Here is a 25,768-nt window from a genome sequence, read left to right as displayed (position 1 = left end):
TCAAAAATAATGCAAGGACACAAGGACACTTATTCTACATTGTACTAGGGTTCCTAACCAATTTAATAAGGCAAGGGAAGACTGGAATGAAAGAAGCTAAACTGCATTTGCAGGTGTCAGTATTGCCTATATAGAAAATTGTAGGAAACCTACAGAAAAAAAAAAAAACTAGTAAGGAAATTAGCAAGCTAACTAGGTATAAAGTTCAATATTATAATAAATCAGTTGTAATTTTGCATTCTGGCAGCCAACAACTGGGAAATGAAATTTTTTAAAATATTACATACAGTTACCTAAGACATCTAAAATACCTAGGAATAAATTTAGCCAAAGATGCACAAGACACCTAAAACCGTAAAACAGTGCTGAGACCAATTAAAGAAAAGCTAAATAAATGGTGTGTTGTATCATGTTCTAAGATCAAAAGATGCAATACTGCTAAGATACTAATCATCTCCAAATTGATTTATAGATTCAACTCAAGCCCAGTCAAAATCCCACCAGATTTCTTGTAGAAATACACTGTTTTTGTAGAAATAAACTGATTCTTAAATTTGAAATGCAAAGGACCTACATTAGTCAAGACAATCTTGAAAAAGGAGCAAAGTTGGAGGACATATATCACCTGATATGAGACTCATTGTATAGTTACAGTAAGAAAATAAAAAAATTTAAAAAGTGTGGTGTTAGGGGTGAGGATAGACAACTATATCAGTGGAATAGAATGTAGTCCAAAAATAGACCACACATATATAGTCAATTGATTTTCAACAAAGATGCCAACATAATTCATTGGGTCAAGGTGAACTCAGATTTACTGCTATGATCTTAAGTTGCTTTTTCACATTTTACATGTTAGTTGTTAAGGGCAGAGAGACTGTGTCCCATGTATCTCCTATGAGGAAGCTAGGGCTGGCACATAAGGATACTCCATATAAATCTGTTGAGTCAGATTGAATCAGAAACCAGAATGATACTCAGGAAGATATATACAATCTGTGTTGGGATTTGATAAGTATTTTTAATAAAGGGAAAACTCAGGTAATAGTTAAATTCAAAAATATATAATTTTCTAGGATCCATTTTTTAGGGTGAAATTAAAATGTATATCAATTAAAATGTATATAATATTTATCAAAATCTGGGCAGATTAGGTGTTTCCAGAGACAACTTTTTTTCCAAGATGTAACTACTTTGATTCAAGTATTTGATGAATATTGGATAAAGACACAGCCAGAGACTCATATCAAACGAGGCTCCCTATAACTAGAAGGGCCCCAGGCGTGAAAAGTACCAAAGTAATGCTGATTCATTCATTCATTCATTCAGTATTCATCATGTACTTACTAGGCACCAAGCATATAGTTATGAACAAGACATATATCCCTCTGTCGCCACTTTTCTCATGTAGAAATTGCAGAGGGTATTTTAAGGTTTCACTGAAATCAGTACTCTCTTAGTCTAGAATATAAACTAGAGTGATTGCAGATTTTAGACCAATAATTTCATGCTCCTTCTGATTTATATTAGTGCTACCCAATAGAAATATAATGTGAGCTACCTATGTAATTTTAAAACTCTGAGTAGCCACATTAAAAAAGTTAAAAGAAACAGGTGAATGAGATTGCGTAATATATCTAACTTAATACATACAAAATATTATTTTGACATATGATCAGTATTTTTTAAATTATCAAAGTAATATTTTTAATTCCTTTTTTTTTTGTACTAAGTCTTCGAATCTTAGTGTGTATTTTACAGTTACAGCACATCTCAGTTTAGGGAAGCCACATTCCAAGTGTTGAATGACCACATATGGCTAGTGGCTACCTTATTGGACAGGGATAGGAATCAACTCTGAGTCAGCTACTGTCTGTTGAAGTTTCTAAGTAGATTCCAGAAAGAGAGAATTGATGGTACTTCTGGCCATAATGTTAGAGGGAAATCACTGTATCTAGGAAAGAACCTCCATTATCCTGTTGCTAGAAATATCAGGATTTGTGGTTAAGATGAAACTAATTCTGTTATAGCTGAATAACTTAACCACCAGCTTTCATCTGAAAGAGCCCCAGAGTTTTACTATATTTGGAGACAGATCTGAACAGCCAATGTGCAAATATATCCAAGTCGTCTTTGAGAATTTCAGATCTTTCCAGTGTTCACTGATTTCTACCAATAATAAGACAGCTTTTCAGGACCCTAAAAAAAACTCTGCTATTCATATTTCTCAATGAATTCTTGTTGGATGAATGATGAAATGAACCAGCAGCCCACATACCAGTTCTCTGAGACACAAACAAAATATTTTCAGCTCTAGGTTAATGAACCCATGTTCATTTGCATGCTTGCCTTCCATTTAAAATTCTTACACATGCACCAGAATAATGTTTTCCCTTCATTCTAAGGTCATTATTTCCATTAGGCTATAATATAAATCCCCTTGTTTTCAAGGATAAGACTGATTTACTATACCATGCTCAATGAGCTATATTTTAGATTCTCAATTTATAATATTTCATCAAGGCTGAATCTTCACTATGATTTAGAAAGGGACTGAGTTGGAGCCAGCCTGTACTTAATCATTATTTTAACCAAACATTTACAGATTCATCAAAAAAATTAGTTTTTCATCTTATGCAGTAGAGTGTCTTCAGGTGGGGGTGCCACCCATCTTCACCGCAGCAGAATCACCTGGCAGGTAGAATCTTGAGCCCATTGCTGAATCAAAATCCCTGGAGGTGTTGTCTGGGAATTTGCATTTGTAAAAAGTACTAAGGGAGACTTCCTGTACACTAACTCTTGACAACCACTGCCCTACACTGAAGTTCTTTAGTATAACAAAATTGCACACTACCACTTAAATCTGTTTAATCACTGGAGGAAATGCTATTTTCAGTACTTAATTTGTTCACTACCTTTGTTGAACATCTCACTGTGTATTGTAATTTCCCTCTAAAGAGTACTCATCAATTGAGCTTTGGGTGTTATACTATATGTTGGCAAATCGAACTTCAATAATAAAAAAAAAAAAGAGTACTCACCATTCAGCCCATAAAATATATGCTATGCTTTCTTTTTCTTTTTCTTTTTTTTTTAAGATTTATTTATTTTAGAGAATGAGAGAAATACAGCAGGGGGGGGCAGAGAGAGAGAGAAAGAGAGAATCTCAAGCAGACTCCCCACTGAGCATGGAGCCTGCCTGAATTGGGGCTCATTCTCATGACCCTGATATTATGACCTCAGGCAAAATCGAGGTGGATGCTCAACCAGCGGAGCCACCCCAGCGTTCCTCTGCTTTCTTGATATAGAAGTTACGAATGATGCAATCAACAAAGTCAGATTTACACTTGTCTTAAATGTCTAAAATCAAATTGAGTAGGACGCAGATCATATTCTTTTGCACCTTCCATGTGTAATCTCTATAACGTTTGTGGCAAATGTTAGGAAAGGTGTTCTTTGTTCTTTGTTTTGTTTTGTTTTGTTTCCCATGAAATCATTTTAAGAGTACTTTAATTCAGTCACAATTTTACAGATAGCCACTGAGCCAAACACAAGTACTAGGGCTTCAAAAATGAATCAGGTTTCAGTATTTGACTTTAAGGGAGCCCTAGCCTCCTCAAGCAGGGATGAGGGGCAGACACATAAACCTTGTGTTAAAATATACTACAGTAAATTTTTATGAGGTGCCAGGGGAGTAGAAAGAAGTGAAGCAGGATGAAAAGGACCTGCAATTCATAGAAATGACTTTGCTCTGAGTGTGAGCCACAGCCAGCCGAAAAGTGAAGTCATTCCTACAGGCTCATCCAGGACACAGGGAAGCTCAGCACATTGGTCTCCTGGATCTAGCCCTGTACTCTTTCTCCTACACTCAGCTTCCTCCAAGAGCCTGGCCTTCAGAGCACACTGACTTCCCTTTTTTTTACACTCAAAGCTCTCTCTGGTTGTAAGATGTTAAGGGTAATACATTTCCTTTTCCAGCCACTAAGGTATCATTTAATTCACGCCAGCAATAACTAAATAGGAACCTACCTTTAAAAGATGCTGAACGCAATGTGCTGCTAATTTACTACCACATCTTATTAAAGCTCCAGAGAGAATTTGACTCCCTAGATTTTAAATATAGTTGAGAATATTATGTTTCTCGATTTAATCCTCCATAAATTAAGTGAAATGATTATAGTACCTGTTGTCACTTCATTCTTGCCCTATCTTCAGTCACTCTCCTGCCTTTATTAATTCATAATAAAATACCACAGGACATTAATGCAGCACTTGGAGATAGTAAGGCTGCATTTCTATAGCCTCAATATGAAATCATACTTAAAGATGCTTACACCTATACTGAATGAGGAAAAAAACAAAACAAAACTCTGCTCCTAATAACCTTCATAATCAGTGAGGAAACCAAGCCTCAGAGATGCTAAGTGGCTTGCCCAGGGCCGCTGTACAAAGTAATTACCAGAACCGAAATGCCCACTCAGGTCTTCCGACTCCCAAGTACAAGGCTCTATTTCTAGGATATCCTCAAATCTTCTGGAGATTCTATTAAAACAGTTTCTTCACTGTTTGCAATGAAGGGCATGATTGCCAACATGTAAACAAAAGCAGAAATCTTGGCATTCCCGCCAGTCACTTTCTCATCAGTGTTTTTAGTTTATCACTTCACAGTCATTATTTGGTGTTTTCTTACAGAAGGCAACAGACCACTGCAACAGAAACTATCCTTAGATGGGAACCCCAAACCTATACATGGAACACCAGAGAGGTCAGATGGCCTACAGTGGTCAGCTGAGCAGCCTTGTAACCCAAGCAAGCCTAAGGCAAAAACATCTCCTGTTAAGTCCAATACCCCTGCAGCTCATCTTGAAATAAAGCCAGATGAGCTGGCAAAGAAAAGAGGTAAAGTGATTTCTTTTGCACAAATGATTCAACACATTTTGCACACCCAGAGAAGTGCCAGAATGATAGAACTTTCCAAAAGATGCTGCTTAGTGAAGAGAGATACACATGCAATTGCATTTCTTTCTGTGACCCACATAGATTAAAAAGTAGATGTGATTCCTCCCATGTTAACCAAAGGCCTCAAGTATTTCAGAGGAATTACATCTCCTTTCTCTGCCCCTCTGTGGTCATTCTTCTCTCTGTAGGCATGGATAAATTTGCACCACAAATACTTTCTACCCTCATATTTTATGAAGCAAACAGTTTTTTTAGTAATATGAATGCCGAATGTTTCGCTGGCACACAAGTTCTTAACTTACATTGAATGAAGATGAATCTCGAGGCTGATATGTCTTCTTCAGATATGATCTTTCTCATGGAAATTCAGTTCTGTATTAGAACTTTCAGACAATGTAACACTGAAAGAGGATTTTATATTTGACACACTGTGTTTTTATTATCCTTTGAGCTTTGCTATACTTTATACATAATTGGTATTAAACACGAAAGGGGCTAAATCACTTCCTTTTTGATTCCCAGAGGATTAAATATTATTCTTCTCATTCAGCCTCAGTTGTACCCGATTTCCTTGGCTTTGATTTGACAGACTTTCATACTTTTCTTGAGGGAGATTTCTTTCTCTAAGAAACATGACCTTGTTGGGATAAGTACAATTGGCCTGTTTGCTCTGCAGTATCTGTATACCTTGGTGACGGTTTCAGGAAATCAGGCAAGATTGGCACCCATCGAGCAGCTCTAAGTGCTGCTGCTATAATTACAGGCCTGGCTCAGAACTGATGGGGCCGGAGCCAGCATACCTGGCACCAAAGCTCCATCCTCTCTCTAGCTCATTTGTACCTCTCCCAATCTCCATGTCATTTTCCTCATCCAAAAGCCCTGCTGGCTTTTAACCACGCAGAGTGGTGAGAGCCAGCAGCACAAATGGTCTTTAGACATATCAGATTCTAAGAAACTGCAGTTCATAATAGAACATAATGATCACAGCCTCTTTCCAAAGCACAAAGGAGGCACGTGTGCCCAAAATGGCCCACCCACAGAACCCACTGGTCAAATCACAGCAGTCTCAGGGGCCACACAAATCACCCACTGTGGATTTTTAAAACTCTGGGTTATAAACACATAAACATCTCCTTGACAGAACTTTTTTTTTTCCATTGAGAAACAAAAGATAAATCTCTCTCTTTTTATTAGGGGGTATGGGAGTTAGCTGCTTTTGCTGTTGTTGTTTGGCTCAGGAATAAAAAGATAAAGTGTTCAATTTAACAGTTGTTTCATGACATTACTTTTAGGCCCAAACATTGAGAAATCGGTGAAGGATTTGCAACGCTGCACTGTGTCTCTAACAAGATATCGTGTCATGATCAAGGAAGAAGTGGATAGTTCAGTGAAGAAGATCAAAGCTGCCTTTGCCGAATTACACAACTGGTGAGTAATTTGACTTAGAAACTATAAACTTAGAGCACTTGAGCTATTCCTACAGGTAAAAGCATCTGATGGGAAACATTGTTTATTTAATACATAAACATCACAGAACAACTCCTCAGCAAATTTTTTAAGTCCTGCAAGCAGAGGCATATATCATGGGGATAAAAAAGAAGGGAAAATGTTTGAGTGAGAAGAAACCCGATACACATAATTCATTGGAGTTTGAAATTGGCCCCAAAGTGCATGAATGATGTAGAACACAACCTCAACAAATGATATTTTTGACAAATTCCTGGAAGGCTTATATCATGAATGCTACTGAGAAAACAAAATATTTTCCAACCTTATCATTAATAAATAAGAAAGACTCCCTTAACAAAACTCAGAAACATCTTAGACAAGCTTAGTGATAGAATTGCATTCTTGGGTATCTTGAAGACTGGAATTAAGAAATGGCACACTGGTGTGGTTTTGGTTGTGCCCTGCCCTGCCCTACTCTGCAGCTGACGTTGATGGAAGATGTTTCTTGGAGCCCTGTATATTTGCTCATGTCCACAATTGAAATGAAGTATCTACTGGTAAAGGTTAAGTTATTACCAGTAGAAAAAGTTCTCAGTGTATCACTCAAGACTCTCCCAGTTTCAAGTGATGGAAACCCAAGTCACACTAGTTAATGACAAAGGAAAATTTATTGGCTGATGTACATGAAAAATCGAGAAGATTCCTTTAGGCAAATTTGGTTCTAAGCCCAAATTGTGTTCTGAGAATTCCATTTCTCTCTCCTTCCCTCTCTCCTTCCCTCCCTCCCTTTCTCCTTGTCTCCGTCTCTCCCTCCTTTTCTTTCTCAGCATCTCCTATAATCTCCTGGTTCCACTTATTCTTGGCTTGATTCTTGGGTGTGATCTCTTCACGTGGTAGTAAAGATGCCCCCGTAGCAGCTCCATGCTTACATAATCCTTAGTCCCTGTGATCTGAGAGAGACCTTTGTCTCCAGTAGTTCCAGCAGAAGCCCAAGGGCTAATTCGCATTGACTGGGCTGGGCCGTGTATCTGTCCTTAAACTGGTCACCGTGGCAAGAGAGACAGAGTCTTCCCACCAGCCAGGCTGGGGTCTTGTGCCCTGCACAGAGTTAGAGGTCTGGTGAGCCCCACCTGAATCCCGTGGACTAAGAGTTGAAGGGCTGTGGTTCCTGAAGGAAAATCAGGGCGCCAAGGAGAAAAAATAGAAAGACCAGAAAAACAAACCCGCAGTGCCTGCACTCAAGCGTGTTCTCTGTATCTCATTGGCTCTCCATGATTCTAGAAGTTGACCACGTGTTCCGCCTCTCTTTCCTTTCCAAGTCCTTTCTTTGACAGAGATGCGCTTTTTAGCAGATTATAGAGTTGTGTAAAACCAAGGATCACACTTAACACAATCTAAAATTCCCAAAATTTAAACCATCTGCCACCTAGAGTTTAAGATCCCAATGTGCACAAGGTACCAGAGACTTGAAAGAAAACCATCTCCATCATTTATTGTGCAGTGAGGGACCGTGAAGGGCATGACAGGGCTCTCCACCCCGTCACATCAGCTGGACCTTAGCAGAGCTCTCCTCTCTGCCACCAGACGAGAAACTAATTGTTCAAAGTACACTCCAGGAATATGTTTGAAAGTTCTTAAAGAAGGTAAAGATGCTATAAAAATGAAAGGTATTATTATTACTGGTTTTTAAATGCTATATAGTTCCATGATTTTTTAAAATCTATCCTTAAGTTACCCCAATATATATCTAAGCACACTCAACTTCCAGGCCTGGTCTCTGGAGCCAGAGTCAGCCAACTTTACCTCTAAATGTAAATGTAAATGTTTTGAGCTTTACAGTCTGCGGTGTCTGTGCAGCTCCGCAGCTCTACTGCCATGGCACGAAGCAGCCCGAGAAACGCAGGCAGGCAGTGGGCCGGGGCTGGCTCGTGGGGCCGGAGCTTCCAGCCCCCGGAGGCCCGAGACAACCGCTCGGAGAAGGCCACTCTGTCTTACTCTTTTGTGTGGCATTTTAGAGTAAACTCTTCCTCTGGGGCCTTGGTAGGATACCTTCCATCCGAGTGACTCACACACCAATTGACAAAGTGTAGCACTGACCTCAAATTACCTCTCTCCTCCAGCTGCTCCGAGTACTTTTTTTTTTTTATTTCCTTAGTAAAATGAACACCACATGGGTCACGAGACATCTTGAGATTTATAGCAGACTCTGAGTGTTTCACTCCTCAAGAGCTGGAAGCGTAGGGCCGGGGAAGTCAGCACCCAGGGAAGTTGTGTATCTTTTCTCTGCTTATATGTCACGTTTTGTTTTAAACCGATGGGTAGGATGGTTTCTGAATGAGCTCTGCCAAGCAGTACTGCTGTTTAAAAGTCACCTCGTAGCAAATGGCACTTTTCCTCCAAACTGAAGAAGAATAAATATAGATTAACCGTTTTTTTTTTAACGTGCTCTTGCTACAAAACGCGTCAACACCAGCACTTGTTTTCCGATCTAAACTTTAATAAAAATGACCCCCAAATAATCACCTACATGTTAACTTAAAAATAACACAAAATTAAGTCTTTCTTATCGACCATTAACATGAGTTTCTGCCAAATGGAAAAACGTTACCTCTCTGTTCCAAAGAAGCCTGCGGTCTAGCCAGCAGGGTGATTGATGTCCTTGGATAAAGTCTTCCTCCCATTTTCTGAGGGGGAGAAATGGATGAATTTTAGGGATTGTGGTGCTCTTTTAAAAGAACAGGTCACAGAACCGAAGACAAAAACTTAAATGTGTTAAAAAATGAAGCTTTCCTGTTGGTGGTGACATCATGGACTCTAGACATTAGAGAAAACTTTGAATGCAGTGCCATTCGTTTTACACAATCAGAGCCTGAGGATTACATTGTAAGGCTTACCCAGCTTGAGAAGATGTGGGACAAGCCCTCTGGAGATTTCCAAAATGAGAGCTGGTTCTGAGATAGATGTCGATTCACCTGGTGCACAGGCGATGTTGTACTTGTGCATCTTCTCTCCTGGCCCGGCGCCATCAGGTACCCTCACCAAAGTGTTCAACAGGCACTGCGTGTGGCTTAGAAATGGATAGAAACTCTCAGGTAAGAAATTCTAAACATTCAGTCTGCTACCCAGCTTCAGGAGGTGAATCCTCCCTGGTCAAATTCTCCAAAAGCCTGCTGGGATTCGCGGGAGTCGTGGTTGTGTGAGGCTGGGCTTAAGCCCTTTGCTTGCACGTGCCGGGGGCCCAGTGAGCACACATCTGAATAAAATGAACCAAATGCTTTTCCTTCCCCATCTGGCTGTGAAGAACACTTTGTTCAATACAGTTATTGAAGAAAACCATCCAGTGGCTAAATCATGATATCGAAATTGGCACAGTCAGGACACAGTTACATTAGGCTAGATGACCATTACATGGATCGTTCTCATTTTCCCAGAAAGACTTGGGGATCTGAGAGGGCAGCAAAGATGACACGATGCTCTCACACCGTCTTAACAGAAAATATATTTTGCAACATGAGTGCCTGTGCGAAAAGTCCCACCAGGAACCAACATGAAACAGCTGGTTCCCTTTCTATACGGTTGGCCCCCTACCACAACTGGAAAATATTCATCCTTTGGAATCATAGCTGGCAGATTTAATTGCTTTGTGTGCAGACTAGTCTAGCTTCTCACTGCAGATTTGTGTGTGCGCGCGTGTCCAAGTTGATGCTAAAGGATTAAAATGAACAATAAACATTAAATTCAAGAAACATCGAGGAAGGAGAATAATACTTGATAGCTGTGCCATATGCTGGGAGGAAAAGTATTCCAAAATAGAGCTGTAAAAATTGCGAGGTGCTCTTGTCAATTTAACTTCTAATTAAAAGCACTCCTAAAGGAAATGGAAGATGGTAATGAGCCAGAGGGTCGAGCTTGTGCTGGGGATGGGGTAACAGGGTCATAGAGAATGGCGGCTAGGAGGGACAATATTTCTAGATGCTTTGCTTTCACGTAGGAAAAGGAAATCAGCCAAAGCCCCCATCCTTATCTGTCATGCTTATTTTTTCCCCAAAGTGATGCCAGGTCTTACTTCAGCAGGATTTGGAGCAGGTCAGGAGATCCAGGCCCTGCTCGCCCCAACCCACCCCTACCCTTCTCGCCTCTTTCTCTCCATCTCGGAGCAAAGACAGGTGCTCCCCACAGGCCTGGGGCTCCTCCCCACAACACCACGCACTGCAAGATAAACCTGTAATGGTTTCCCCATAACTGCTTTCCTTTTTTCATATCAATGATGGACGCTCGTTATTGTGTCACTGATAAGCTCATCCCTTTGGTGACCATGGGTCCTCCTTCCCAAAGTGACATACTTAATTTTTGCGTTAGCAAAGGTTCGCGGAGTGTTGAGACTCTCTCCATCAGCCAAAAGAATTACCCTCCAAGTGAGAATTTCTGGCTGCAGAAAAAGCTGTTCTGAGATGATGTATAGCTTCTTCCCGCATCCCTCAAATCCTCCTCCAAGGTGGGCCTCTCATCTGCTGTGCAGGCTCTTGGTGGTAGCCAAGCGACACCACACACGACCACCAGGGTGGGCGGCAGGGTGGCCCCACACACTGATCAGATAGCATCGCTGGGACATTTTAAACATTGTGTCCTTTTCCTGAGAAGGCCTCCCAAGGGGGAGTGGGGCCTTTCGGAACGAGCAGGGCAGGGACGTGTCCCATATTCCCCGTCTGCTGCTCCTTGGGTGCCCCAGTAGCGTAGCAACCGTGGGGCGTACGATATTGCAACCACTCCACTTTGAGTCCAAATAAGACAGTTCTTTCCTTGCAGGTTTATCACAAAGCAGCATCCTTTCCTCCTGGGCTGGTCCCTGCCCCGCCCCCACCCCTGCATTCCCCAAACTTTTAGCTGATTTTTGGTTAATACCTAGCTTTCCATTTTATGCCAAAAGCCTGGTTTTCCTGTGTTCTTGGGTGTTTTTCTTTTCTCTTTGTGAATAACTTCACATTGACTGAAATATTACTTCTCTGCACGCCGGAGCACATGTGTGTGCACTAGAATTAAAACCTCCTCGGGCTTTGCCTATGAACCACCACCAGAGCTGCGGATGGCACTGGTCGGAGGGGTACTCAGAAGTAGGTGGTTGGTGGTTTTTTTAAAAGAACTCCGGGTGATTGTTTTGTGCATCGGTGGCTGAAAGCTGGCTCAGTGAGAGTCCTCAAAGGGGGTGATAGGTCTGTGGCTAGAGCACCGTTCTCAGCTGGATGCATTTGCCTCCAGGAGACAGTTGGCATGTTTGGAAGTATTTTTGGTTGTCACAGCAGCAGAGAGGGGGTGCTCCCGGCACCTAGTAGGTGGGAGCCCGGGATAGGCCTAGAGATCCTAGAATGCATGGGACAGCCCCCCATCCCACCCCACCCCACAACGAGGAGTTACTAGAGATGTCAGGAATGCTGGGAAAGCGGGGGCGGGGGGGGGGTGCGCGGAGAGCAGAGGAAAGTGAGAGGAAGAGTCCATCACACATGTCCTGCTGTAGCTCCTGGAGGGGGGAACCGGGATTCCTCCCTCGGCAACACCTCCCAGGACCCACCTGCCCCTCCCCCAGGGGCCCTCCTAACCCACCCACCTCAGGAAACAGGAGAGAGGGTGTTTCTCGTCCAATCATTTCCACACCCCCCAAACATAAGCCCAGTGTCCTCTCTTTTCTTACCGGTGCCGTAGGAAATTTTGCACGGAAACTCTCTAGCTACACATTTTATAGGTCAGATGACATTTTTGTCTTCTTATGACCAGAAAAAGAATTACATTGAAGTGCAGAAAATTGAGGGCTTTGCTTTTTTTTTTTTTGTCTACTTTGCATTGCAGAATTCAACTCTGTCCTTAGGAGCAAATGGAAAAATTAAGAACCGGAGGTTGTTGCTAACACCAGGCAGTCACTCTCATTAGCCATTCGGTCTCTACCTGAGTCTTTTTCTCATTTTGCAATAAAACCAAATATCACAGTGGGGGCTAGGATGAGGATGAGGTATGTAAAGATAAATACAGTGGGGGATTGTTTCATTAAGTGTCTGTTTAGAGGATTATTCTTTTTCTTTGGCTTCAGCCAGGCAGCAATATTACTTGGTGTTCCTGGGCACACATGGCCTGTGTCCAGCGGCTGTAGTGCCAGTGACATCCGCAGCTGTGCCAGCCCTTGAGCTGTTCAAGCTGAATGAAAACAGGTCTCTCTGTACCTTACGGTGCAGTCGCAGTTGAGCAAATACTTGGTGACCATCTAATTGGCTGAGTCCTGGAAAACTGTGGTGCCACGTATATCTCGATGGATGAGTATAGGAAAAATATGTATTAGTGGACACAGTTCCCAGAATCAGAACTGGGTCACAGAATTAGATGCTGTGACAACCAGCAAACTTCATTTTTGAGTTCGGTCACATGGCAGGTATTGACATAAGCGCAGATGATGAGCAGAGGCTCCATTTTAAAACCATTGGCAGGGATCCCTGGGTGGCACAGCAGTTTAGCACCTGCCTTTGGCCCAGGGTGCGATCCTGGAGACCCGGGATCGAATCCCACGTCGGGCTCCCGGTGCATGGAGCCTGCTTCTCCCTCTGCCTGTGTCTCTGCCTCTCTCTCTCTCTGTGTGACTATCATAAATAAATTAAAAAAAAAAAGAAAAGAAAAGAAAACCATTGGCATTCCTCGTGTTCCCGTGAACGTGGAGAGTTCTGGAGGAGGGTGTTTGTCCGGTTAGGTTACAAAGTGCTGCTTTTCTCTAGGCCAGTCAACAGGGGTTGTTTGTCAAGGGATTACCTGGAGGGGAGCTGACGTGGGGAACCTTTCCAGCCACTCGGCCTTGTTAGTTAATGCCTCAGACTTTGGCTTCCTGTTAAATGACAGCAAATGTGTCAATTGATTGCCAGATTTTGCCGGCGCCTTAGATTAAACATGTAATGAAGACAAAATCAGGAATTTGCCTTGTCCTTTTTTAATGGTTTTTAAAAGAAACTTAGTAAAATTCTCCGAGTCCTTCTGCTTGGGAGGTAGACATAGTCTTCCCATTGATGGAAACCTGCCCCAACACGGACTTCCCGACTCACCTGCGTGTGACTTGTACCAAGAACCGTGTGACAGAAATGAAACAAACCCGAACCCTCTCGGCACACCCAGCGTTCGAGGTTATGCCAGCAGGCTGAAAGAACCCGCAGCACGGAGATGAACACACACCTGCAAAGGATACCAAGGGGCAATGATGGACGAGGCTAATAAACGTATTTCTGCCCCCGGAGGACCCTGTGCATGGTGTCTGTCGCTGTCCTAGCTGACGAATTGCCCAGAATGACTCCCTTTCCTTACTCTGTGCCAGTCCAGTAAATAGAAGTAAGCTCCGGGATCCACTCTGAACTGTGCCAAGGGTAAATACCATAAACCATGGAGAAACGCAAGGTTCCTGTGACTTTGTGACTAAGGCAAGTCCCCGCCGTGTTTCAGATCTTGCCTGGTTTGTGAATATGTGTCATTCTAAATAGGTGTAGCTCGCTCCTTGGAGGTGAGGGCTTCTCCTTTCCTATTTTCTTTGCTCCCCGAGGTTTTTCTGTGCATTAGATGTTTCCCCAGGGCCGCTGCCAGCAGCCCGAGTGAATCAGTCGGCGTGCAGGAAGCGAAGGTGGATAAATACAGAAAGTCCAGACCTGGCCTTTTCCGGGGTGGAGTCTCCAGGAAACCAGCGCACGTGGCACCTTGTCCCGGCCTCGCTGAGCTCCGTGCGCGTTCAGCCCCATACGTTTGTCCGCCACCTGCGCGGCGCTGGAGGTCAGCCTTCCTTGCGGGGTAACAGGTCCGCAGGAAGAGCGGATTATGGTTTCAGCTTGAAATCTGAAAAGATCTCTGAACCTTTTCAGCAAAGGAGGGCTGCCAGTCCCACCGGCTCGGAAACGTGCCCCTGATTAGGGTTCATTTTCGTGGTAGAAAGAGAAATTTTAGAAAGGAATTAAGCAAATTGTTCTTTATCTGGACAATCCCAGGTGGAGAGGGTGTGTGTGTGTGTTTTAATATATAGTATAATCCCTTTTCACTGGGAAAAATCAAGACAAATTTGTTTTTTATATATATATATATAAATAAATAAATATATATATTTTATATATATAAATAAATATATATATATATATATATATAATATAGTAGTGTAAATGGAAAACAAATTCTCGTTTTCGAACTGGGATGTCCCGGATCACAAGCTCAGAATGGATCTTAGGAGTGATTTCTGTTTATTGCACTAATACAGAGTAAGACTCCGTATTCTCTTAGGGGAAACTAAGGAGTCATTTTGGGCAATTTGTCAGCCAGGACAGCAAGAAATCATATAGCAGGCTGTGCCTGAAGTCAATGGAATCCTTACTATGTCAGTCCCGGTGTTCTTGCAGTGACTGTAAACCCGTGGTTCTTCGCAAGCCATATTCTAACAAAAGTCACACCTTCCACGGTTTATTAACCACTTAATTAGAAGGTATGGCGGGTAGAGTTGGAATAGGGTTTAAATCTCATCTCTGCGTATTCTAGCTCTGAAAGTGATTGAGGTTCTTAACCTCTACTCAGCTATAACACGGGGTACTACTGTCACTTTCTAGGGGTTTTGTGAAGATTTTCTGTGCCGAAATGCACGTCTCAGACCATTCTAAGAAATCTCTAGTCTGACCCACCTAGGTTGGTTCTCTTCCTTTCCAGATAAGTATTTCGTCACTCTCTTTCTCTCTGGGCCAAGACGGTGGGAAGAGCTCTCTCTCTCCACCTTTCTGTGTGGCGTGTGGTGGATCACAGCTATGAGATACGGAGGTCTCCTCAAAAGGTCCTATTGCTCGTTGCTTGATGCAGAGAGAAGTGAGGCAGAAGGACTCCCTGATTCTGAGCGGCCACCATGGCCAGCAGAGCAGCCCTCCTGCTCCGCTCAGGCCCTGCCATGCCTTCTCTTCCACTTTCTTCACTCACCCCTCCAGCGGGGAGACAAACATGTCATGAGCTGGTGCTCTCAGACTTTGGCATGCATGGGGACACCTGGACTCCATTCCCGGAGGCTCTGATCCTGTGGGTGCGAGGCGAGCCCAGGAATCTGCATGTGATGAGTACCATCACGTGGGGGCCAGTGTAGGCAGCCTAAGGACCACACTTGAAGAAGCGCTGCTAGAAATACTGAGGGATAAAAGATGCTGTCTTTCCAAAAGGAGTCCAAGGTGTAGTGGGAGTCGATAGAAACAGGCTTTGTGATCCGGGATGGCGGAAACCGTAAGGGAGCACCCATAGGGACGGGTTTACGGCTGGCTGGACCTGGGTCCGTTGCAGAGGTGGTAGTGGGCTGGCCCTTGAAGTGCGGCTAGGACTTGCCAGACTGAGAAAGGAGAGAGAGGAGTCCGTGCAGAAGAACAGCTCGAGGAACCAGAAGCAGAGAGGCCAGCGTGCTCTGGGAGGAGTGCATTTTCTGGGTCTCCCGCCATTAATAAATGAATCGTGAACACCTCTCTCTCAAACCAGCAAACTTATTCATAAGTCACATTTTCATCCGTATACTAGAAATTAGAAAAAGTCTACTTTCCAAAATAAAGAGTAAGTACCTAAAGTTTAATATTGCATTTCCCCCCACACCCTACCTCACCCCCCTTGGGAAGTTAGTGGACGAGGGAAGGTGGCAGTGAGACTGGAGATGCTGGCAGTGGTCAATCACCTTAGGGCTCAGACTGAGAAGCTCAGGTGCCCACCTCCCCCTCTCACACACGCGAACCCTGGGAGGCCAGGGCCTAGGGCCGGATGCGAGCCAGCCATCCCCCATCCCGTGACTTCTCGTGCCACGTCTGTCTCTTCCAGTGTCAACAGCCACCACGATGGCTTCTGCATAGGTGGCTCCCTTCCCCCCTCCAATAGGAAAGAAATGCCACACTATTGAGTGTTTGACTCTCTTGGGGGGTGTGAAACAAAGAGATACTTTGCCTTGTTTTATTTTGAAATTTGTCTTATTTTATCCAGCTTTTTTAATGAGCATGTAAAATGCAGTAAAAATACGAAGAATGTCAACTCGGCTCTTTAAATGGAGCTCCTCGGGCCATCAGACCGTTAACATCCACAGATACAAGTTTACTTTCTTTTCCGTAGTGGTAGCATTAATTCTGGTTTTTCTAAAGGGTGTGGGAGTAAATGATATAATTTTTGTAGCTACAGAAACTGAAATACAGTTAAGTTGCTTTCCCTGCACAGAGGTATCCATGGAAAGGAACAAAGCTAAGAAGTAATTAGCAAAGATAAGAAATTATATCATTAAGTGAAATCATATAAATGATGCTAGATGGAGGTATACAAGGAGTACAGATGTTTCAGCTAAACGTGGTATTGTGGGATTTGTGGAATTTATAGGATTTCGTGAATCTGATATCATTTTTCAGATTTCAAGAAGAAAGAATCCCTATGGGTTGTTTTGTTTTGTTTTGTTTTGTTTTGTTTCTCCAATTACCTATTTGCTTTTTGAGGAGCTCCTGGGTTTTGTACGGACTGGGAGTCAGTCCGTAGGTGGAATCTGCCGTGTCTCATTCCAGAAGCGCACCTCAGACGGCGCGATGAAATATTCATTGACTGTGATCTAAATCATCGTAGGATTCCAACATAAAATACACAACTAAGAGATATTAACATTAACAGGTGATATTACCTAGGATAAAAGAAAGAGAAATAAAATGGGCTCACCTGATTGGCAAATCGAGCGCTGTTACTGCGTTCATTGCCAGCCAGAGGGATTTTAACTGCTGTGTTTTAAGTATGATTCACGCGCAGAGGCCCCGCCGCTTCACTTCCCTGGTAATCCCGATTACCAGGCCCCTCTTCCAAGGGCTGTGTCCCACCCCAGGCTACACACTGTGGACACGTGTGTTGGGTTTTGCTTCGTTTACCAAAGAACAGTGTGGAGTTCAGGGCATTTTTAGAAAGACCAACTTGTCACCACTGTCACATTCGGAAAAGAAGAGTTCCAATTATTGGAAAGAAGGCAGGTTGTTGTCAAACCCCAGGGAGCAAAGCACAGGGGAGCAGGTGACAGCCCCAGGAATCCCAACAAAGCAAAACGAAGGAATTGGACCCAGCCAACCAGTTAATAATGAGCGTGGCAAGAAGCGGCCACGGCGGTAGGCTAGGCGGGTGGGGGAGTCTCCAGGGCCACTTCATAGGCGGGGACCACGTGGGGGCAGAGGAAGAGGAGTCGCGACAACTGGGTGAGTGACGATACCAGTGACCAGTGCGCAGGGTACGCGGCAGGGACAGATGGGGATGGGGGCAGGAAAAAGAACTTTCCTCTGCCCTCGGCTTTGGCCGAGACCCCTGTAATAAAAGACCAAGAAGAGAAAGCCGAGCAAGAGCCTATTACCCCGTGCGCCTCACTCAGACCCGGGAGCGCCCGGGGCGCAGGGTGCCAGTCGGGTGCCAGTCGGCTGTGGCGCCGGCAGGGACCGAGCAGGAGGTGGGGGCCTCTCGGGGACGGTATGGGGTCTCAGCGAAGATGCGTGGCCCTTAGCAGTACGGCCTGGGGCGTGATCACTCGGACAGTGTGTCTGGGTGTGTGTTGACTCGTGGGCCCCCCTCCTGGGACGGGAGTCGGGGATCTTACCTGCTTGGCGCGCTAGCAGGACACCTGAGCCCCTTGGGAGGCTCTGCTTGGCGGCCCTGCAGGTGTCTGCAGCTCGCGATGACCATCCACCTCAGCACCGGGGCGGGGGCCGGCCTGCGACCCTTCTGGAAGTGGCGGAGAGGAGGGCTGGGGAGTTGGCAGCTCACTGGATCATGGGTGCCATTTGCAGATCGTGGGTGCCGTTTGCAGGCACCTGCTGCAAGTGCTGGAGCTGCCGAGCGCCTGAGCCAGGGACGGAGAGCCACACGCGGTCTCGTTGCGTCTGTGCCCATCAGGCCCAGGACAGCAGCTCTGGCCACCTCAGCAGTAGTTGGCAAATGGGCCCTGCTGCCACCCCTGTCCGGCTCTACCCTGGGCCCCAGAGCTCCTGGTCCCGCTTGGGGAGCTGGACTGGATGTGGTAGCCCTGGGACAGTAGAGTACACCCCTAAGGTCCAAGGGAGTGAAAGGCATCGTCCTGCCATGCACCTGGTGGGCAGGACTGTGGGGGCGCCCACAGGAAGGGGCCTCGGCTGGCGGCGCCCCAGCTGCTGCTCCCTGGACGTGCCAGCTGCCGGAGCCGGTGCGCAGGAGGGAGCGCAGAGCATGGCAGCGGCGGGTTTATGCGGGCTCTTCTTGGGGCAGGAACTCTGGCCCATGACCTGCCGTTCCCTTGCCTGCCTTGTGCGGCCCGGTGCCCAACGTGCGCCCCTCTCTCCCCGTCCTGTCTGTCTGGGCTGGGGGACAGGGGCTCCCCTGCAGCAGGCCCGTCCCCCCATCCGTCCAGGCTTCACCTCAAGGAGCCTCTGGACGCAAGCACTCCATCCGCAGAAGGCCCTGAAGCCAACTGTCGGGGATCAGAATGTCCCCACGCCGTCCGGGATCAGATGGGGATCAGATGGTCCCTGCGATTCCTCTGGCTGCGGCCCCCAGAGGCAGACTAAGCGAGGAGAGCTGTGGCCTGGTTTTAACTCTAACACCGAATCCAGCCCTGGTGCAGATGGAGTTCCTGAAACTCCCTTGGGGTCCCCGCTTGCATCGTGCAGGCCCTTGGGGTCCCCGCTTGCATCGCTCAGGAGCCACCGGCAGGTTCGCTCCCGGCTTGGCAGCCCGGCCAGTCCTGCGGCCGCTCCCAACCTCCCGACGCAGCAGCTTTGCTTAGGACGAACCGGACTGGACCTGGCTCCCCCCAGCAGCCAAGTGAAGCGGTTTTGTCACTCAGTGTCTTCGTCTCCGGATTTAAAGAAGAGTCTGTCACAGAGCAGAAGATGATAAATCTCTTCCGGCTAAAGTGCCTTTCTGATTCTCCTTATTTTTGTTGTTAGAAGTCCTCTACAGAAAAGAAGCAAGACAGTGGAAACATTTTCGTAAGATGACACTTTATCTCTGTGATTAACTATATAATAAACCGTAAAGGCTTTGCCATGGTAATCTCCTCCTTACACCTTATTGCTTTAATAATAAAAGCTTTTTTTATGGCAGCAGAATAAAATTTTACTATCCAGACAGTTTAGATAAAATGAGAAGATGTGTTTTTGGAAGGATAGAGGGCACATCTGAAACACGTGAGGTCAGCGTGGGTTTTCTGTGAGCTCAGTGTCTGTAGAGCATGTTGGGGGTGTCGTGAGGCAGGTGCCCTCGGGGGGACTTCATCCAGCCATTTAGAGGACTCTCAGTTGGGTGTCTGGGTGGCTCGGTTGGTTGAGCATCAAACTTGGGATTTCGGCTCAAGTCTGGATCTCAGGGTCATGAGATTGAGGCCCACATGGGTCTCCATGCTCAGCAGGAGGTCGGCTTGTCCCTCTCCTTCCCCCTCTGCAGCCCCCCTGCTCGTGTACATGTTCTCTCTTGCTCTCTCTCTCTCTCAAATAAATTAAGAAACTTTAAATTAAAAAGAAAGGAACTTTTAGTGGTCAGTGAAAGGCTAAAGAATTCTGTATTTCTGTCAAGTATGGAGGGTTAATGTTTCAAAGCAAAACTGTTCAAAACCCAAGAGTTACAGATGAGTAGTGGGAGAAAGCACAACTTTTAATAATTTATTACGACCCTAATTTGCATACAGAATCATCAACTACCTATTTTGATCCTGAGCCAAAGCTTGTGTGGTTTGGTGATTATCATCACACTTTTATTCATAAGCTTCTGTCTCAAATGATTAGATTCTTTCAGTGGCAAAAATCCTATAAATTTTTGCTTAAACATGATTTGTATGCGAGCACTACAGTACACCAATTAAGAAGCTTCATTACTGTTATCCCACAAAAAACAGAATACATTGTCTTTCCTGCTCATCACTGTTGAGCAATTTCTTTTTCTTTCTTTTTGTTTCAAGTTTTTGTTTAAATTCATGTTAGCTCACATGGACTGTAACCTTGGTTTCAGTAGAATTGAGTGATTCGTCACCGACATGTAACACCCAGTGCTCATCCCGACAAGCCCTCCTTACCCCATCACCCGTTTAGCCCGTCCCCTGCCCACCTCCCGTCCAGTGACCCCCAGGCTGTTCTCTGTAGTTAAAAATCTCTTATGGTTTGTTTCCCTCTCTTTTTCTCTCTTCCCCTTGGTCATCTGTTTTGGTTTCTTAAATTCCACGTATGAGTGAAATCATATGGTATTTGTCTTTCTGTGCCTGACTTATTTCACTGAGCATAATATACTCTAGCTCCATCCGTGTTGTTGCAAATGGTGAGATACCATTCTTTTTGATGGCTGACTGATACTCCAGTGTGTGTGTGTGTGTGTGTACACATATATATGTATACACTACATCTTTAAGCATTCCTCAGTCAATAGACATTTGGGCTCTTTCCATAATTTGGCTATTGTTTCTATGGAGCAGTTTCTTGTGCAGCGACCCACAATAGTCTAAGACCACAAGGTAGAACAGAAGTTTTGTAGAATTCCGAGTTTCCCTGGAAAAAGTGATAATTTAGTGGAGACCTGAAGGAAGACTCCCAGTTAATGAGACAAAGGCAGGGTTGTGTGGGAGGGTTGTCTTGCAGCAGAGGGAAAGGCATGTGCCAAGTCCTGTGGTGAGGAGAGAGCAGAGCTCATACCTTCTGGGCTTTCGTGAGGCTTAAACAAGGCCATTCCTAAGGTGCCTACTGAGGTCCTAGCACGCAGTAAGCCCTCAGGATGTGCTGGTTATGATCAGCTCTCATTTTGAAGCAACTCGGGGCGGATCTCTCTGTGCAGCTGTACCTAAAAAGCAAACCTGTGACCTTTCTGCTCCTCAGTGGGAATGTGGTCCGTGACACCGCCTGGGATCTCTCTATGACTCTTCCACTCTCTGATGTCCTTCCCCTCGAGACCATCGCTCCCATCCTGCATAGCTGCTAACTCTGTCCCAGGGTTTGGCCCAGCACCCTCTGTCCTTGCCAGCCTGCAGAGTTTTTCACGAGGTACACTCAGTGTACGTGTCTGTCCCAGGACCTCTAAGGAGACCCAGTAGGACTTACACGCGGCACTGGATGACAGTGCTCGTGGAGCTGGATATGACACCGGGCCACCAGGGCATCTGGAAGGTTTTAGACACAGCATTTCCTCTGTGACCCCTCCTCTGGCCTGATTCTCAGCTCAGTGTGACGCTGGCTCCTCGCCGTCTGACGGGCTGCTAGGGACCAGGCTGCCCTTTGCCTACATATCCTTCATCCTCCCTGTCTGCTTCCCATACTCTTCTTCCCTTCCATGGTCCTGCTGCCTTGGAAGTGAAACCCAAAGAAACCCTGGGGTGTACCTTGTTGAGATTCCAGAGGGAGGCTGGGAGGGAGCCGCTCCAGGCTGGCACCTGACCCTGCTCTGCATTCAGTTCATCAGTTCTGCACAGGGTCCTGACTCAGCAGAGATCCCTGGCTCGCCTTTGAGCACCTGAGTTTTGAAAGCGGTCGTACATAGGTGCTTGAGTTACTAAAATGCTTGAGGACAGTCTTGTGTGGAAACACCCAGAGGAATGGAAGCATGGTTGGATGCCACCCTCACAGGCTCCTTCACATCCTCAAGTGGGCACTAAGCAGGTTAACAGTTCATTGTGAACCTTCGTCCCTCCTGCCGCTAGCCCAGAAGTCCCCAGCTGACCACTGTATGAATATCCAGCTTTGCTGCGTGAGTGTTGCACCTGAGGATATGCCTTATCCCCGAGATGTCCATCTTGTAAACTCTCTGGGCACATCATCATGTGAACAAATTTCACCAACAAAAATTTACCACGATCTCGTGCTGGGTAAAGAAATTAGCAGAGGCCCCTTCTTCCACCATCCGCCCCCCCCCGCCCCGGACCTCCCCAACACACACATAGGCTGCAGGTTCCCAGCCTCCAGGGCCTGGGCCTTGTTTGGGAACTGAGTGGGCGGGAGGACCGTGGGAGGCTGCCCTGGCATTTACCCTCAGGGCGGCTGCCAACACCCACTCTTGAATCGTGTGTGTGTGTGTGTGTGTGTGTGTGTGTGTGTGTGTGTTCCCTTTAGTTACGTACCTTGCAGGCTCTCAAATCCCAGAGACTCTAACTAGAAGCCTACCGGCTGCTTGAGGGTGCAGGAATTTCTTCTTGCCATCATCATTTTTCTTCCCTGTCCGCCCAGTCTCACTTTCCTCCACAGTAAGTTGGGCAGGTCGTCTCACCTTCATGTCTACTTTCCCAACAAGACCATAGGCTCCACGGGGCTGGCAGGGGGGCTTCATTCAGCTGGAGCATCCCTTCCCCCAAGTGCCCGAGTAGCTGTCCCGGACTCCTGTTGGTGTCCAGTGGAGGCCGAAAGCCCTCTAAGATCTGCGCCAGTTCCCAGGGTGTGAGTGTGGGCTTCAGAGCCTCACGCTCGGTCTGCCTTCCTGTCTGTCCAGCCTCATGTTGACCCAGATGTGGAACCCAGCCACCTCCTCGGTGCCTGCGGGTGTGCGCTTGCACACATTCAGACCACGCACTCCACGCACAGTGAAGATCCACACATCCCGCCAAGGCTCACGCCACACTCCTTACATCATGGGCCTTAGACCTTCTGGCTGCCGCCCACCACCGGCCATCTCCCCCATCTTCACCCTGCACAGTTCCCAGCCTTGTGGTTGGCCCTTCTCCCTCTCCCCTCTGCCTCTCTTTCTGTAGGGGATAAAAAATTCACAACAGTTTATCAGGCAGCGTAGCTTCCTCGTACTGCTACAATTGGGGCTCCTGACCCCACATGTCCAGGTTCCCACCTCATCTTCCCCCACAGCTCATCCATTAGCCTTGTTTTCCTTTTTGTTTTTAAAGATTTTATTTATTCATGATATATACTGAGAGAGAGAATGAGAGGCAGAGACACAGGCAGAGGGAGGAGCAGGCTCCATGCAGGGAGCCTGACATGGGACTCGATCCCTGGTCTCCAGGATCAGGCCCTGGGCTGAAGGCTGCGCTAAACCGCTGCACCACCCAGGCTGCCCCTAGCCTTGTTTTCCTAAACTAACATGGCACTGCCCTCTCGGGGAAGGTTGTTAAAAAAAAATTGCTTGGCCCATATTGGCAATATGTGTGAACTTGACAGAAAGGCTAGATATACCTCGTAATCACAAGAACACAGGCCTCTTTTGACCCCACTCAGCATTTCGTAGGACTAAGAAACATACTCGGGTTTATGAGTAGATGGTGTCTGGAAAGAAATGCAAGAAGCTGGTGATGGTGGAGACCTCCAGGGAAGGTTGCTGAATAAGCTGGGACAGAGACAAGATAAAGAACTTCCTTATCTTGTATTTCCTATATTTAAACCACACTGACATCATACCTATTTAATGTCAATAAACAAGGTACAGGTATCCCGATGTGCTAGTTACACCAAAGTGATTGTATCCAGTGACCTTAAGCGATATGCGTCATGGGGATAGTTAATATCTACACCTGACAGATTAGGCTTAGAGCCCAGTTCTGGAGAATTTGCCATTTACTGTACACGTCAGTTCTTTCCATTAGAATTTCCTGGTTGGAAAGAGCTGGGCTTCTCAGCACACGGTCCTTACTCTCCAAGCGTTCAGATTCCATCATCTGGATGAGGAGCCCCAAAACTCCTACAGACATATCCCAAGGACACTTCTTGGATTGACAAATATTACAAAATATTCCTCTTAAGAGGAAATAAATTTTCAAGATGCTTTAAATTTTAAAGGTCCACCTGATGGAGGGAAAGAAATTACATCTGTTGGAACAGAGAGGTAATCATTACGAACGATAACTTCAGTGTATTGAAGCAATTAATTAGTTCATAAACTATGCAAATAAGCAGGAAAAAAATCTGATTGGTTACCTTGGAGGGGTGCTAGAGAACCAGCTATCGTTTTGAAAACTGATAGACCAGCGTTTCTGAGAGAAACAGCGTTTCTCCTGCCTTAGCCATATAAATTATACTACATGTTAACCCAAATGGTTGAAAAAGGAGAGTTTCTCTTTATGGACGGCTTCAGAGTAAATAAATGAAAAAAGAGTAATAGAATTTGAATATCCCCATTTTTAAAACCCGATTTTTCGAGGCAACCATCGTGAGTGACTGCTCCTATCATAAAAAATAGAGATGTCCTTTGTATTTCCTATAAATTTGTTATGAGATGTAGGAATTTGAATACATTCAGGTTTGATTTTTTCCCCAAGAGGAATATTTATAACTGTGTTGTGTCATTATATGTCTGCTGATGGAAGTAGTTAACTAAGGTATTCTTCGTGAAATAAAAACAAATCTGAATCTAATCAAATGTCTATATCTCAGGCAGCCCAGGTGGCTCAGCGGTTTAGCACTGCCTTCAGCCCAGGGCGTGATCCTGGAGACCCAGGATCGAGTCCCGCGTCGGGCTCCCTGCATGGAGCCTGCTTCTCCCTCTGCCTGTGTCTCTGCCTCTCTCTCTCTGTGTCTCTCATGAATAAATAAATAAAATCTTTTAAAAAAAATGTCTATATCTCATAACAAATTCATAGGAAAGTTAAAAGAATGAGTTAAATAATACCACGGAGATGCAGTCAGCAAAATTCAGACCTTGAACAACTTAAGAGGACAAACCACCTGGCTTCTTCAACAAATGAGTGCAAAGCAGGGAGAAAAAGAGATGGAAGGGAATCTATAGATTAAAACAGATTTATTTCACAGACAATCAGCCAATTGCAGTGCACAGAACTTATTTAAGTCCTGGTTCAAACAAACTTAAAAAATACCTATGGAACAATTGATTTGAACACTGCGTAGATACCTGATAACATTAAATTATTGTTAATGTTTTTGGGTATTCTAATAATACTATCGTGATAGTCCTAACAAGCCCTTATCTTTTTGAGATATGTATTGAAATATTTATGATTGAAATGAAAATTTAAAAACACTTCACATCTATGCTTATATATACATAAAAATCTGTGAAAGGATATACAGCTGACCCTTGAACAACAGGTGGGGGGCTGCGGTGCCCACCCCCTGCAGTCAAAAGTCTGTGTATAACTTCTGACTCCCCCAAAACTTAACTCCTTGCCTACTGTTGACTAGAAGCCTTACCCATCACATAAAGGGTCAATTAACATATTTTGTATATGTATTATATACTGTCTTCTTACAATAAAGGAAGCTAGATAAATAAAATATCCTTTTTTTTAAAGATTTTATTTATTTATTCATTAGAATACACAGAGAGGAGAGAGAGAGAGAGAGAGAGGCAGAGATACAGGCAGGGGGAGAAGCTGGCTCCATGCAGGGAGCCCGACGTGGGTGGGACTGGATCCCAGGTCTCCAGGATCACGCCCCGGGCT

General features: G+C 45.2%; 1 protein-coding gene across 22 annotated transcripts in view; it reads left to right on the top strand.

The window, feature by feature from the left end:
- Positions 1-25,768, top strand: part of SPATS2L (spermatogenesis associated serine rich 2 like) — a 160,985-nt gene that overhangs the window by 118,612 nt on the left and 16,605 nt on the right. For 11 of the 22 annotated variants that reach the window (XM_072741846.1, XM_026002590.2, XM_072741843.1 and 8 more), the window contains 2 exons: positions 4,693-4,899; positions 6,252-6,387. In XM_072741846.1, the coding sequence (XP_072597947.1) occupies positions 4,693-4,899; positions 6,252-6,387 (343 nt within the window). The remainder of the gene's footprint in view (positions 1-4,692; positions 4,900-6,251; positions 6,388-25,768) is intronic. The other 11 variants (XM_072741856.1, XM_072741852.1, XM_072741853.1 and 8 more) reach the window with 1 other exon arrangement.

The sequence above is a fragment of the Vulpes vulpes genome, chromosome 16 (genome assembly GCF_048418805.1).
Source record: "Vulpes vulpes isolate BD-2025 chromosome 16, VulVul3, whole genome shotgun sequence".
Classification (NCBI taxonomy): domain Eukaryota; kingdom Metazoa; phylum Chordata; class Mammalia; order Carnivora; family Canidae; genus Vulpes; species Vulpes vulpes.
Note: the sequence above shows the minus strand (reverse complement) of the source record. Positions and strands in the feature narration are given on the sequence as shown.